Raw genomic sequence first — 13,645 nt, 5'->3', positions numbered from 1 at the left:
TTTATCTCTATCTAAGCACATGTGCATAATATTCACACGTGCTCACTTGCCGATGGATGCATCAGGGGAAACTCAGGGTTCAATATCTTGCACAGGGATACTTTGACAGATGGACAAGAGGAGCCAGGGATCCACCCACCAACCTTCTGATAGGTAGACGACCCACTCTAACACCTGAATGTGCAATCTCAAAGCTCGGAAATGCTTAGAAATCATCATTTGAAATTGTGTGCTGGAGCCAAAACACAAAAACTAACAAAAAACACGTACTCCCTTTGACCCTTTGTGATTTGAAAAAAAATACACAAATTCAAGTACATTTCACTTTTATCCTTCCTTCGATCACTTTCCATTTCTGCATTCTAAGTTTGTGTATTCAACCCCCTCACCCCCACAGAACAACAAACCCACAACCTCCACGTGCGCCAACAGGCTGCTCCACGTCTGAATCCTCTGTGGTGCTGCCGTGTGAACGGGTCTTCCCTCTTTCGCGTGCAGCATTCTCGTCTTCGTACTTGTTTTCTAGATTTGACTTGGGATAAATAATTGATTTGAGACTTAACCCTGGAAAGCAGTGTTGCCATAGCAGCGTCTCACACTTTCGAGGAGGCATCAGATCTTTGCTTTACATTGGGGCTGCAGGGATAAAGGGAGGCCCGGGCGATCAGAGGCTGCTGTCTGCCCGTCTGTCTGTCTGTGAGGGCGAAGCATCCAGCAAAACAACAACCCAGACACTGAATACAACAAATCCTACGGGACTGTGTGTCAATCAGCCAGTTCTCTCCTGGGGACTCAAAAATGACAGCAGAGAAGAAAGCAGTGAGCCAGGGTGGGAGGAGAAAACAGAAAAAAACAAACAAAGGTATACCAACCTCACACTGCTTGCGCCAAATGTCTATGTTCTTGCGCTGTGCTTTTGAGAAATGGTCCCATGCCTTTTGCCGGGTGGCAGCGGTGAAAACGGCGGTGATCTGCTCGACTTTGGGGTGAACGGGGAGGAGGAAGAGGAAGAGGAGGGAGGGTCAAGACAAAACAAGCCGTTTATGTAGCGTTGTAGCACTGACTGAGGCTCGTACAGCAGACAGAGGAGAGACCGTGGACATGCACCGACCACAAGCGGCAGGCCACGAAGGTCTTTCGTGTTAAAGGAACAGTTTACTCCAAAACTGAAGTCTGTGACATCATTTGCTCAAGTCAACCTCCAGGAAGGTTTACGCTCTATTTGTCTTTATCAAATGATTTTTTTTTTCCTCTTGGTTGTTTCATATCAGTCCAAACAGCTTCCATAGATGTTCCTCACTGCTATCAAGGGCTCAGATGAAATGCTACCATATTTCAGAAAGCAATAAGAAAAACTAATCAAAATCAGCCACAATTGCCTTCATGCAAAATCTCAAATATTACTTTACTGGATTCCAATTTATACTTTTGAACTCCTGACTCAGTGAGCAGATGATGACAGGATGACTGTACTTGGAGTAAAGTGCTCCTTTAAAGAAAGACTTTTATCTGAAGAATAAATAGGAATAAATTTCAAAATAAATAAAAAAAACCATTCAAGTCTTATTATTACATGACTTTGGAGTAAATTAACAGAGAGTTATGCTTAAAGATGAAGACTGAATAAAAATCTTCTTTGCCATGAGAAAGATGAAAAACAAAATGCTCTAAATGCACTGAATTTTTATCCTCCACCTTCATGTAAGAGATTGTTGGAAACAAGAACTCGGGCATGCTAATTAAACTAAAGTGAATAACACTGATTATTTCAGTACAGTGTTCTGCTGTTACCTTGAAACATAACGTCTGCTATTGTTGCGGACCGACCAGTCCAACCACAGCAATTGCCCTCCCAAATGTCAGCTGCCTTTCCCAGCAGGACAATGTGCCAAGGAAGGAATACTTTGAGATTTTCACAACCTGGATTGGGACCTTGAGAGAAATTGCTCCAGATTCACTGGAGCTAGCCTGCTTCATGGAGGTCCTTCTCTAAAACAAGCAGAACACAAAGGTTCAGCTGCTGTAATCCTGTGCGAGCCACAGCGGGATCCCCCTGAGGTTCTGTATCACAGCCCTGATGAGTCTGAGCTGTTTTGGTGATGTGATGGGGACCTACGTAGTGTTAGGCAGGTGGCTTTAATCTTCTATCCAAGCAGCATGAGTCTTGTACAGCTTTCCAAATAAACCTCTTTTTTTTTAAAAAGGAAAAAAAAAGGAAAAATCTGGAGTGCAGTTGAGCTTCATGAAAAAGTGTTTTTTTTTTTAAAGATTCTACTCAGTGAACAACAGCGCTCAGTATAAAGACTGCAAACCACACGAACAATCCAAGGCACTCTGAGGCTTGCGATATAATGGTTAAATATTAACCCTCTCAAGGCAGGCGTTGCAGATTTGCAACAGTTAAAACCTGATTAACCCACATACATATTTTATGAGTTTTTTTTACTCAGAAGTACCACTGCAGGACTTTGAGCCTGAGAGGGTTAAACGGTTCTCATCATCATACCTCAAGTCTCAGAGTGCCTTTGCTTTTTTTACCTATTGTTTGCAAACATGTTTTTACATGAGTGATTTCAAAAGCTTGTCTTAGTCTGACGGAACAGCCTGGAATGGCTGTTAAGGGTGACCACATAGAGATCTAAATCCAAGGCAACTGGCTGGATGCAAAACACAAGACCAGATGGAAAATGCATGTGTCTGCTAAAAGGCGTGATCCCTTGCAGCGCCTATCAACACTGGCGTCCTGCAGACTTTGTTTCACTTTCAGCTGAAGAAAAGTGTCTGACATGTGGACGCTTTCCACATGATATAAAAAAGCTACCATGCATGTGTCCCACTGGCAACAAACACCGGCTCCTGGCCACATTCCTGGAGCCACTATGGGCCGAAATTACTGTCATGGCTGAGAGAACAAGTTACGATTGTGTTGGATAATTAACCCCAGTTGATCATGCTTCAGTCAACTTGCAGAGCAATTAGCCACAACTGGAGTCTTTGTCATCCAGCTGTAGTGCTGGTCAATAAACATCAAGCAGTGTTTATCTTCTCTGTGCCATTTGATTCATGGGAAGCTATCCATATCTTCACACACATGCACAAGCTAATATGCAATTTTCAGGGCTGTCTGTAAAGCTGCGGGAGACTCTTAGACTGGCAGCTGGAGAATGTTTTGCATGAGTCCTTGTTTCCTTGAATCTCGGAGGTGGTGAGGAAATATGTATTAGCACAGCCTTTACAGACAAATGCATGTCAAATAGGAAAAGCTAAACCAGAACCATCCTCTAAAAGTTTAAAAGAATTCATCTAAAATGTGTGTCATGTGATGAGCAGGTCTCTCTCCTGGCCAGTGCTCTGTACTTACATCTCATCACCTGCAGCTTCACTTCCCACTGGACTGACAAAGGCAACATTTATCCAGAATGGACTGTGAATTTTAGACTCCATCAGAAATGTAGACATGTCACATGGGATATTACATGTTTAATGTTAAGGAGAAGCTATAATGGGATCAATCTGTGTGCAAGAAATTACTGGATGATTGGGGAGGATTGTCTATAACTTTGTAACATCCAATCAGAAGAGACACACTTCCATTCTGCATGAATATGCTGCCTTGCATTTTTTCTGTTGCTCTGACATTTGATTTGTGGCCAAACACTTCCAGTAACGACATAACTTTACTTTGCCAAACCTGAATGAACCTATACCAATGTCAGATTTAGCCTTTTCACATATCACAGAAGAACTACTGACAAAAAGACAAAAACAGTAAAACTGTCCATTTTCTCACTCACCTTATTTACAAATGAACACGAACCGTGAAACGACGCCAAATATGCCTTTTTCTGAACGTAACATCGGATTAAATGTGCATTAAGTGATATTTTTGACCCTTTCAGCTCCTAGTTTTGGTTCTGTGCATACTTCTTGCTGCTCATGTGAAATATATTACCTTTGCACACTTTATTTCACATACTTCTCTCATTGGCGATGTTTAGATCGTATCTGAGTGTCAGAAATCTTAAAAGCATTACATATTAGCAGATGATCAGCCTTAGCTATTATTAAAATAGGTTTCAATTAACATACAAGTTCACTTGGTTAACTGTTTCAGGTTAACTCCTTCTAGGAGATAGGATTCTAGGAATTAGAAGGTAAAGTTACTGTTATGTATGTTACCTGGTAACAGTGGAGGAGTTAAGGGTTGTGTTATACACATACTTTCCTTGGGAGGTGGTGAAGACCAAAACTGAGATAAAACTAGAGCAAATGTACGACATCAGGTGGACATGGATTCCTTTCCATTTCAGTGGTTGTGTCTGTTGCTGCTGGACACAACAAGTGATTATCGTGTTTTTGTAAATACACTGCCTTCTAGTGGTCAAAATTCACCTAATGCAGCTTTAATTGCAGACTTAGCTAAGTGTCAGTGAATGGGTGCTATTTAACCAGTGCTGTTTCAGAGTAGCATTAGCATGCAGTAACAGAGCAGCTGTGGTTATCACTCAGTGTGTGTGTTGGCATTTTTTGAAGGCAGCCTGTGAAAAGGTCAGGGCGCACTCATGCTACTGACTCTGAAACCTCTGTGCGACTGACCTAATCACCACTGCACAGCGCGCCGAAGATAATGGAGCTGATGGTGAGAGAGATCGGGGAGTGTTGTCATGGAGACTGGGCCGAGATGCTCACAGAGTAAATGACTTGCATCAAGACGGGCTTTGAAATGGATGTGGTGAAAATGGCTTCATGGTCTGCACCACCGTAATCTGCCACTGCACCACACCCTGCAGCAGTGTGAGAGACTGCAATCAGGAGTAAGCTCACACTGACGGCACACGTGGTGGCACGAGGTCAAAAGTGGATATCTATTAACTGGTTTTCACCTAAAAAAGTAGTACTGTTCAGTCTCAGGTGCTTAATATACAGCACTTTAGCCAAAGTCTTATGTGTTTAAACATCCTACATGAATCGATTGACTTAACTGATTAAACTGAAGGTGCAGTTGATTGATGGCTGTTATCCAATCATATGATTGTCTCTAGTTCATGGTTCTCTTAAAACTGGTGAAACAGAATGAAACTTGCTACCTGCAGTGTGAAGAGAAAACCACTGGTTGAACTTACCTGTACAGCTTACACTTACAACGGCAAAAACTTCTCACGTGAGACGTCCTTTGTCTGGAAGTTTTTTCAGTACGTCTTTAAGTGTGTAAAATATGAAAGCGTCCTTACACTGATTTAATATAGCCAGCAGGGCATTCTTGAAGGCCTCTTTGGCACGCTCCAACTCCTCTTCATGCTGAGCTTTCTCACTCATCAGTCGTCTAACGTGGCTGTTGGCCGACTGGATCATAGAGTAGAAGTGATTGGCGGTGCGGCGGTTGACTTCGCCTCTGTCGATCCAGGTGAACAGAATGGCTATGGCCTCACTGAACTTATGATCATCTGTGGAAACAAGTTGAAAAAGGTAAGAAAGAGAGGTATGGCAGTTCTTTTTTTTCAATACCAACACCAGTGATACTTTTAAAAATGAACTGGACTGTGCTTATAAAGTGCATTTCAAACCGTACTGATTCAAAATGACTATAAGTCACATTTAAACATCAAGTATATTCATACAGTGCTATATTTTATACACTCTACCTCACATGCTTGGACAATTTGGAATAACAACTTAACCTAACAAGCATTTCTTTGGACTCGGGGAAGAAGCTGAAGTGCCCAAACCAAGGGAAGAACATGGAAACTTCACACAGGACGCCTCCCTCTAACCAGGAGATTCAAATCTTTGCTTGTGAGGCAACTGTGCTCACCAGTGCACCACAAGTGCAGCTTTCACATGATGACAAAATGTTTGTAAGTAAGTAAAAGTAAGTAAAATTGTATTTATATAGCACCTTTCAAGATAAAAACCACAGAGTGCTTCACAGAAGCTAAAACCTAAAAATAAAAATTCAACCAAAAGCAAGTTTAAAAAGATGAGTTTTTAGCTGTTTTTTAAAAGCAACCACGGAGTCCACAGATCTCAGGCTCAAAGGGAGAGAGTTCCACAATCTGGGGGCCACAGTTACAAATGCTTTGTCGCCTTTTGTTTTCAGCCTCGTGTGTTGGACAGCAAGCAAGCCCTGGTCACATGACCTCAGGCACCTGCTGGGAATGTATGGATGTAAAAGTTCACTTATATATATTGGTGCTTGTCCATGCAGAGCCCTGAAAGTCAAGGTCAAAACCTTAAAGTGGATTCTGAATTTAACAGGGAGCCAGTGCAGCTGAATCAGCAGGGGCGTGACATGGGAAAACTTGGAGGACTTGGTCAGAAGCTTTGCAGCAGCGTTCTGAACAACTTGCAGACGATCCAAAGAGGCTTTACATAAACAAGTAAACAAAGAATTACAATAATCCAGACGAGATGAAACAAATGCATGAATGACAATTTCTAATTCGGAGCGCGATACAATGGGACTCAGCTTAGCAATGTTTCTCAAGTGATAAAAACAGGAGCGAACCAAAGATTTTACATGAGCATCCAAAGTCAGATCTGAGTCAATAGTAACACCAAGGCTCCTGATAGACGGTTTGGCAAATGTAGCAAGTGGACCCAAGTTTTTCATAACACTAGATACAAAATTTTTAGGAGCACAAAGACTTCAGTCTTCTCCTCATTTAGTTGAAGAAAGTTTCCAGCCATCCAACCTCTAATGGAGTCTATGCACTTATGCAAAATCTGTAGCTTGGAAACATCATGGGGCTTAAAGGAGATATATAACTGAATATCATCTGCATAGCAGTGATACGAAATGTCCTTAAAAGTGCTCAATAAGTGTTGAAGAGGAAGTAAATACAGCAAGAACAATAAAGGCCCCAAAACTGAACCTTGTGGCACACCATAGGCAAGAAAAGTAGAAGAGGAACTAGAGGTAGCCACAGAAAAGGATCGTTCATGCAAATAGGATTCAAACCAGTCCAAAGCAGCCCCTGATATACCCACCCAGTGTCTCAGCCTATGTAGCAGAATATGATGGTCCACAGTATCAAAGGCGGAGGTCTGTATCTGTATCTTACTGATAACTACTGTTTGTCTTATCTTCTTTAATCAGCTGTTATATGCAAGAAATTGATCTAAATCCCAACTATGACCTCAACGGCAGGGGTCCTTCAAGGTGAATAAAGCTGTGTTGTGTAAGTACATTTCTCATTCATTTCCCCCATACATATTCAGTGTAGAGTGGAGTTGTAGCCCTGCACTTCAGATGGACATGCAAGTGTCCTGGAAGAATGAATGGTACAGAACTAAGGTATACTATTTCTTTCCATTGCTTTCAGCATCTTTCACGGTTCCCTGATAATTGCCTTGTTTTTAGATAGCTTGACCTCTGACCTTGAGGGTGAGGTCACAGAGATTTGAACTTGTATGAGATTTTTAGTAGATGCTCCTATGGTATCAATTTGAAACTCCTGCGCCAGTTCATTCTCGAGTTACTGCACTCACAAACTTGGGTGTTCACGTCGCCAGCCTGCCTGCCTGCCTGCCTGCCTACATAATGGGATGCTTCTGTAGTAGATATGTGGGGTAGTCGTGAGGTGCCACTCCTGAAACAAGAGCTGTGTCAAGACTCAGGCTCAACACTTTATCAGTCTCAACACAGACGCTCCAAGCACTTGCCTGTCCTCAATAGTCATATCCAAACTGCTTTTAATTCCTTGATGGCAAAGCCCAACTTGACAGCTCTAGGTGACGGCTGAGGGATATTCTCCTGAAGTCGAGAACTCCCGACCAAAGTCACTTTTGATAGACAGATGTTTTTTTACATTTTAATTTGAGAGAAAAAGCATTACAGCTGCTTTAAAATTTATACATTCACAATACTAAAATCTCTTTGGACTCCAAGTCTCTCCCCCAGCACGCCGTGTCTTGGTACATCACACCAAATGGTGACTGAAGAGTATGATGTGAAAGCCGTTTCATGGGACCTTTAACATTCACTCAGCCTAAATAAACAATGGAGCAGTTACTGGGGACTAAATTCCTCCTCTGGAGGCCTTCACCGTTCACGGGTCTGTGAGCCACGTCACAGCCGCTGAACACAAAATGCATTTTTGATTTTCAACTTTTTCAAGCACAACCTTAAGCAGCGCTCGGTCTCAGTCACAAAAACTGCGGCGTCTCGGCAGGCTTCCGTCGAGTGCATTCGCTTCCATTTGAATAATAATTGAATGGTGCCACGGAGCCGCGGACGACGGCAGAAGAGAGTGAATTAGAGAGCATTTAATGAGCTCAATACCCAGTGCAACACAACCTGTAAGAAGACACTTTCCCCCACTCTGATAAAGCCCCATTCATACACAGCAGCAGATTACAGTCACATTACAGCGAGCACAATGAAGCACTGCTGAACAGGGACGAGCGGGGGAATAATGGAAATGTATTTCCCCTGCTGTTTGAGGTGAAGAATGAATTGAAAAGGGTTATTCAGAGAGAAAACATGCTTGTTTATGTTAGGTATTAGAGGATGGATGGAAACACTACACTGAGGCTGAGGTTTGGGTTTTGTAGATAAACTGGAGATTCTGGAGCAAACAGAAGCAACATGCTGCTGGTTTTCCAGAGAGATAGAACAGAGCCACAGATAAACACAGAAAATGGCAGACATAGAAAAGCCAGAAAGGAATCCTGTTTAAAAAGTGCTATTATTTATTCTTAATATAATAAATCCCTGATCACTGTAAAGCTGATTTTGGAAGACAGAGTTTTGATGCTTCATTTGATAACAATGCACTTGCGACTGGACTGCTGCTATGTGTCTTCATATACCAAGTTTGCTTGAAAGGAACTAAATGTGAAAGCTTGTGATTCTTTTTCTTATGGGATTGCTGTTGTCACGCCTTAGTGATTAAAAGCTGGAGGAGGTGGCTGGGAAGCAGAGATAATCTGCTGGCATTTGATGATTTCATGTCTCAGAGACCATCCTTGTCATGTCACAACACTTACATATGACTTCAACAGATTAACTGATAGGATCGTGTTTGTTTGTGATTTACTAAAAGTTTCTAAAAGATCTGATTATTTTCTGTATAATGCTCTATATTTAAATCATTTCTGTTCCATATTTCAGCACCAACTCTAACCTATAAACATCATAAAAAACACAAAAGGCAGTTTGCACAGAGCTCTATCTGGAACTTCTCTCATTCGCTTTGCAAATATACAATGAAAACGTGGATGGATGAACAGATGGATGCAGTGTTAGATGTAAAAAAAAAAAAAACACCTTGATGGTACAGTCTTTTTTTTTAACTTTTTATAATGTGTTAGTCCCCGCAGGGAAATTACTCCCCTGCATTTAACCCATTCACCCAGTGAAGCAGTGGGCAGCCACCAATGCAGCGCCCGGGAGCAGCGTGTAGAGACAGTACCTTGCTCAGGGGTACCTCAGGGTAGCTGTTCAGTGGAGTCGAACCCCCAACCTTCCGATCACGGGGCAACCACTCTACCTACTGAGCTATCCCTGTCCCATAAAAGTAAAAAAAAAAAAGTTAAAAAAAGTGTTAGATGTAAAAAACAAACAAACACCTTGATGGTACAGTCTGTTCTGTGAAGAAGAAAACTTCAATGACAGGTCTGACATTGAGACTTACCTTTAATGACTATCTGAGATAGATGTAAAAATGGGTTCAGAACAGCAACTCAAACTTGGATCAATAAAGCAGATTTAGAAAGAACAGATATGTCTGTCTGTACCTTATAACACCGACTATGTGCATCAGTTTGAGTAATTCAAATCATCTGGATCTATTGTTGCACGAAGCAAGGACCATGAGGGTTTTTACCAGTTCCCATGGAAATAAGATATATCTGATTCCCACTGATGGTGGTAATGTGTTTCTCAGCAACACTTTATTGGCACAAAGGTCACAGTACGACATGAGGTGATGTTATTATTTCTTTTTGTGTGGGAGTTATTACAGTCAAGATTTTGACTTTCTTCTCTTTCATGCTTTATTTAAATGATGCCTGCAGTGGATCTGACCGCACATTAAAGATGGGTTTAGGTCAAAACACAGAAAATATAACAATAACACTAGATGCTAATGTTTAGTTTGCCTGCTCAATCTGAGACAACATGAAGGTCATCACAATGCATGAAGGCAATAACAGTAATAAGCAGTGCGCTGGATCTGAATGTGATTAAATTGCACTAAATTGCAAGTGATTCCAGCGCCGCTGTTTTTATAAACAGAGAACATTTACAGCCTTTTACTGTAAATATGCAACACTTTCAATCACTGGAGACAAGAATTAGCCACAGCAGAGTGGAGGCAACACGGAGGAGGTGGAAGAGGACGAGGAGGAGGAGGAGAGTGACCTTCACAGCAAACACCCCTCATTGCTCACTTCTCACTTATCAAAACCACTGCCAACTCAGCCCCACACTTCATCCTCTCCCATCAATTCTCCTCACGTGCAGAAGGAGCAGGTGGGTGCAGGTTTGCAACAGTACAGAAAGAAAGGGAGTGGTCCGTGGTATTAATCCCATTACACAGTAGATAAATGGGGGCTTGAAAAACGTAACTCCTGTAGTAAAACTGGGCTGATTTTAAAAGGGAAGCATAACGAGGACTTTACCTTTCTTTCAAATGTCACCTGAATTATTCATTGTCACGATTCGTTCTTTTATGGAGCACATTTCTACTCAGGTTTAAAACAGCTTGGAAAAAATACTTGGTGTCAAGCATGGGAAACATCTGAGATCAAACCAAGGATTGCTAAATTTTACTCAAACACAACATCTGAACTGCATTCTCACCACATTTTCTGTTAATATAACAATAAATATTATATATACGGATTGGTGCTGCAGCTGCAATGATGCAGACGCTATTCGGTACATTGTGGTGAAGAGAGAGCTGAGTCTGAAAGCGAAGCTCTCAATTTAGTGGTTGATCTACGTCCCTACCCTCACCTATGGCCAAGAGCTGTGGATAATGACCGGGAGGAGCCCCCGGAGCAGACCCAGGACACGCTGGAGAGATTATCTCTCGGCTGGCCTGGGAATGTCTTGGTGTAGCCCGGAAAAGCTGTAGGAGGTGGCTGGGAAGAGGGGCATCTGGGCTTCTCTGCTTAGGATGCTGCCCCTGTGACCCGGCCCTGGATAAGCGTGATAAGACGGATGGATGGATGGAAGGATATTATATATATATGGTCAGAAACCCTTCTCATTACATTGTACCACACTGGGTATGCACTCAGTGTGATTCTTCAACACGCAGGGTTTGCCAGTTGAGGAAAGATAACAGAGGAAACTTCAGCATGTGTCAAAGGTTTTTGGATTGTTGCTTTGGTTATTTCTTGTTTTATATAGTAATCTATCTTTCTGTTTGTTGCTGCTAGCTTTACTTCATCTTACCCACAATTTACCTACAGTCACACATTTTTATACTTGCATTTTACCTTTGTTCTTTGGTGTCACTTTCCCCCCCAATGACTTAGAAAAAAAAAAATCAAATTTTGGATGAAAATGGACCTTTTCTCAACATTAGCCACATGCTACAAGTGAAATGTCCACCAACTTCCTGTGAGAGTGGTAAGACCAGGAAAGCACATTTGCATTCATTGTAACCAGGTGTTGTGTACTGTATGTTCAAGCTAGTCCAGTTTTTTTTTTATCAAGTAATGCTAACAGCATGGCTCAATCCAAGTATCTTTATGTCTGTGATAAATTTGGTGATCATCTGACTTCTACTCCAGTCCCCAGCGCACACATAGACACACACACTTCATCTATGACAGCTGGGAGGATCCTGCGACTTTGAAATGGTCGGCAAAATGAACTGATGGATATCTTATTATACAACTTGGAAAAAAAGACAAATACTGCAGCATCACAGGTACTTTAGATCAGCGGTCCCCAACCCCCGGGCCTCGGACCGGTACCGGTCCGCGAGTCGTTTGGTACCGGGCCGTGAGAGTTGAGGCTCAGGTGTGAAATGTATGGTTTTCAGGGTTTTTATCGGTTTTCAGCGTTATTTTGTTATCGTTTTTATCGTTAACTCGGTTTTCCTGGGTCTTTTCACGTGTGTTATGAATAAACCTTCTTTTTTTGGTACCGGTACTAGTTTTATTTTGTTGTATTTATCCGCGACACCTTAAAGGCCGTCCGTGAAAATAATGTCGGGCATAAATCGGTCCGTGGCGCAAAAAAGGTTGGGGACCGCTGCTTTAGATAATGTTAGCATCCAAAGTATGTTTGTTAAACATCAACATCAGTATTTAGCTCCAAGCTTCATATTGTGTTGCTGCTGCCATAAAAAAACAGCTTAGAGTCTGACAATTATAAGAGGTTGTGTTTTTTGCTGTACAAGAAGTCAGAGAAGTCATCTTCTTTCTTCCTTTCCAGAGGAAACACAGGGCCTAAAACGATGTATTTATGACTCGATTAAATCTGTAAACGAATTCCAGAATCCTACAATGGCTTACTTAATAATGCATATCTTACTGGATTATAGCTGCTAGAAGCATGAAAAGAAGAAATAAGCAGGAAGCCACTGAAGTTAATGAGAAAGGTAAAGACACATAAAAAAAGCGCAACTGTTTTGTTTTATTTTGCACTGTTGAGAACTCTGGTAAGGCTTTTATTTAGCAGTTCTTGCTCCATCTCAATCGTGTTTGTCTCCTTTATTGTTCACAGTGTTTGTACTGATGACTGAATGCGGAGAGCTCACAGTCTGTGCAGACATCTTTGATAAACACTTGAAAATCTAATAACTAAAATCCCACTTCTCCAGTTGCTTTTATTTCTCTCCCTTTAAAAAAATATCTGATACTCTGTTGTCACAAAACCTATTTCTTATGTCACTCCAGAGCTCTCTGAGAACTGCTGAGTAATAACTGCAGTTTTTACAACAACACACAAAACACTGCTGTAAAACAAGAAATCCCTATACAGGCTGATGCAAACATGGCTTCTTGGACAGTCTTTGAGTTTCTTTCAGTCCTGTGTTTGCGCACTGTTTGCCTGCATTATACTGTTGCCATCAAACACAGTTGTTTATCAGTGGCTACAAACGGGGGGATGAAGAATATCAATAATTGTGCAGCTTCCTGGACAATTAATTCATGCATGTTATTGGGTATCACAGCAAGTGACCTAAGCAGGAGATTATACACACACGCACACACACAGCAACAGATGTGTTGCCAATCAAATTAAAAGCGTTGTTATCTGTGACCTACAAATCCGCTTTGAAAAGTCATACATGGCTTTGGACTAATATATTTACTACAAGGGATTTTATTTACTCTCTGTATCCATGACAACAGCTGCAGATTTTGTTCGTGCTTCTGAAACACATCAGAGACCACCTGACCCAAACCACAAAAACCTTGAACAGATTCGGTCCAACCCTGTCACATTAGTGATCAAGCTCATGGTTGTGCTGGCCTCTGCAGTCTTTGGGTTCCTGCCCTTGCCAGCACACCAAAATTAATTTGGATACAGCCTTTAAAGGAGGAGCAGGGGTTGTTTTTCTGTGTGCATGTGTGTGAGATTTGCCCTTTAGAAGCATCAAGGGTATCAGCTGACTCATCACCTGATATGAGTTAGCAATGAGATCAGTTGATCTGCTAAGTTTGTGGCACAGTAAACTTG

The 13,645-nt window shown here is 41.7% G+C and overlaps 1 protein-coding gene across 2 annotated transcripts in view; it reads right to left on the bottom strand.

The window, feature by feature from the left end:
* Positions 1-13,645, bottom strand: part of enox1 (ecto-NOX disulfide-thiol exchanger 1) — a 142,375-nt gene that overhangs the window by 23,641 nt on the left and 105,089 nt on the right. For both annotated transcript variants that reach the window (XM_080290808.1, XM_026145384.2), the window contains exons 8-9: positions 5,232-5,444; positions 873-979 (exon numbers count right to left, since the gene is read on the bottom strand). In XM_080290808.1, coding sequence (XP_080146934.1) covers positions 873-979; positions 5,232-5,444 — 320 coding nt within the window. The remainder of the gene's footprint in view (positions 1-872; positions 980-5,231; positions 5,445-13,645) is intronic.

This window comes from Astatotilapia calliptera, chromosome 16 (assembly GCF_964374335.1).
Source record: "Astatotilapia calliptera chromosome 16, fAstCal68.1, whole genome shotgun sequence".
NCBI lineage: Eukaryota > Metazoa > Chordata > Actinopteri > Cichliformes > Cichlidae > Astatotilapia > Astatotilapia calliptera.
This window is presented reverse-complemented; position numbering and strand designations above follow the sequence as displayed.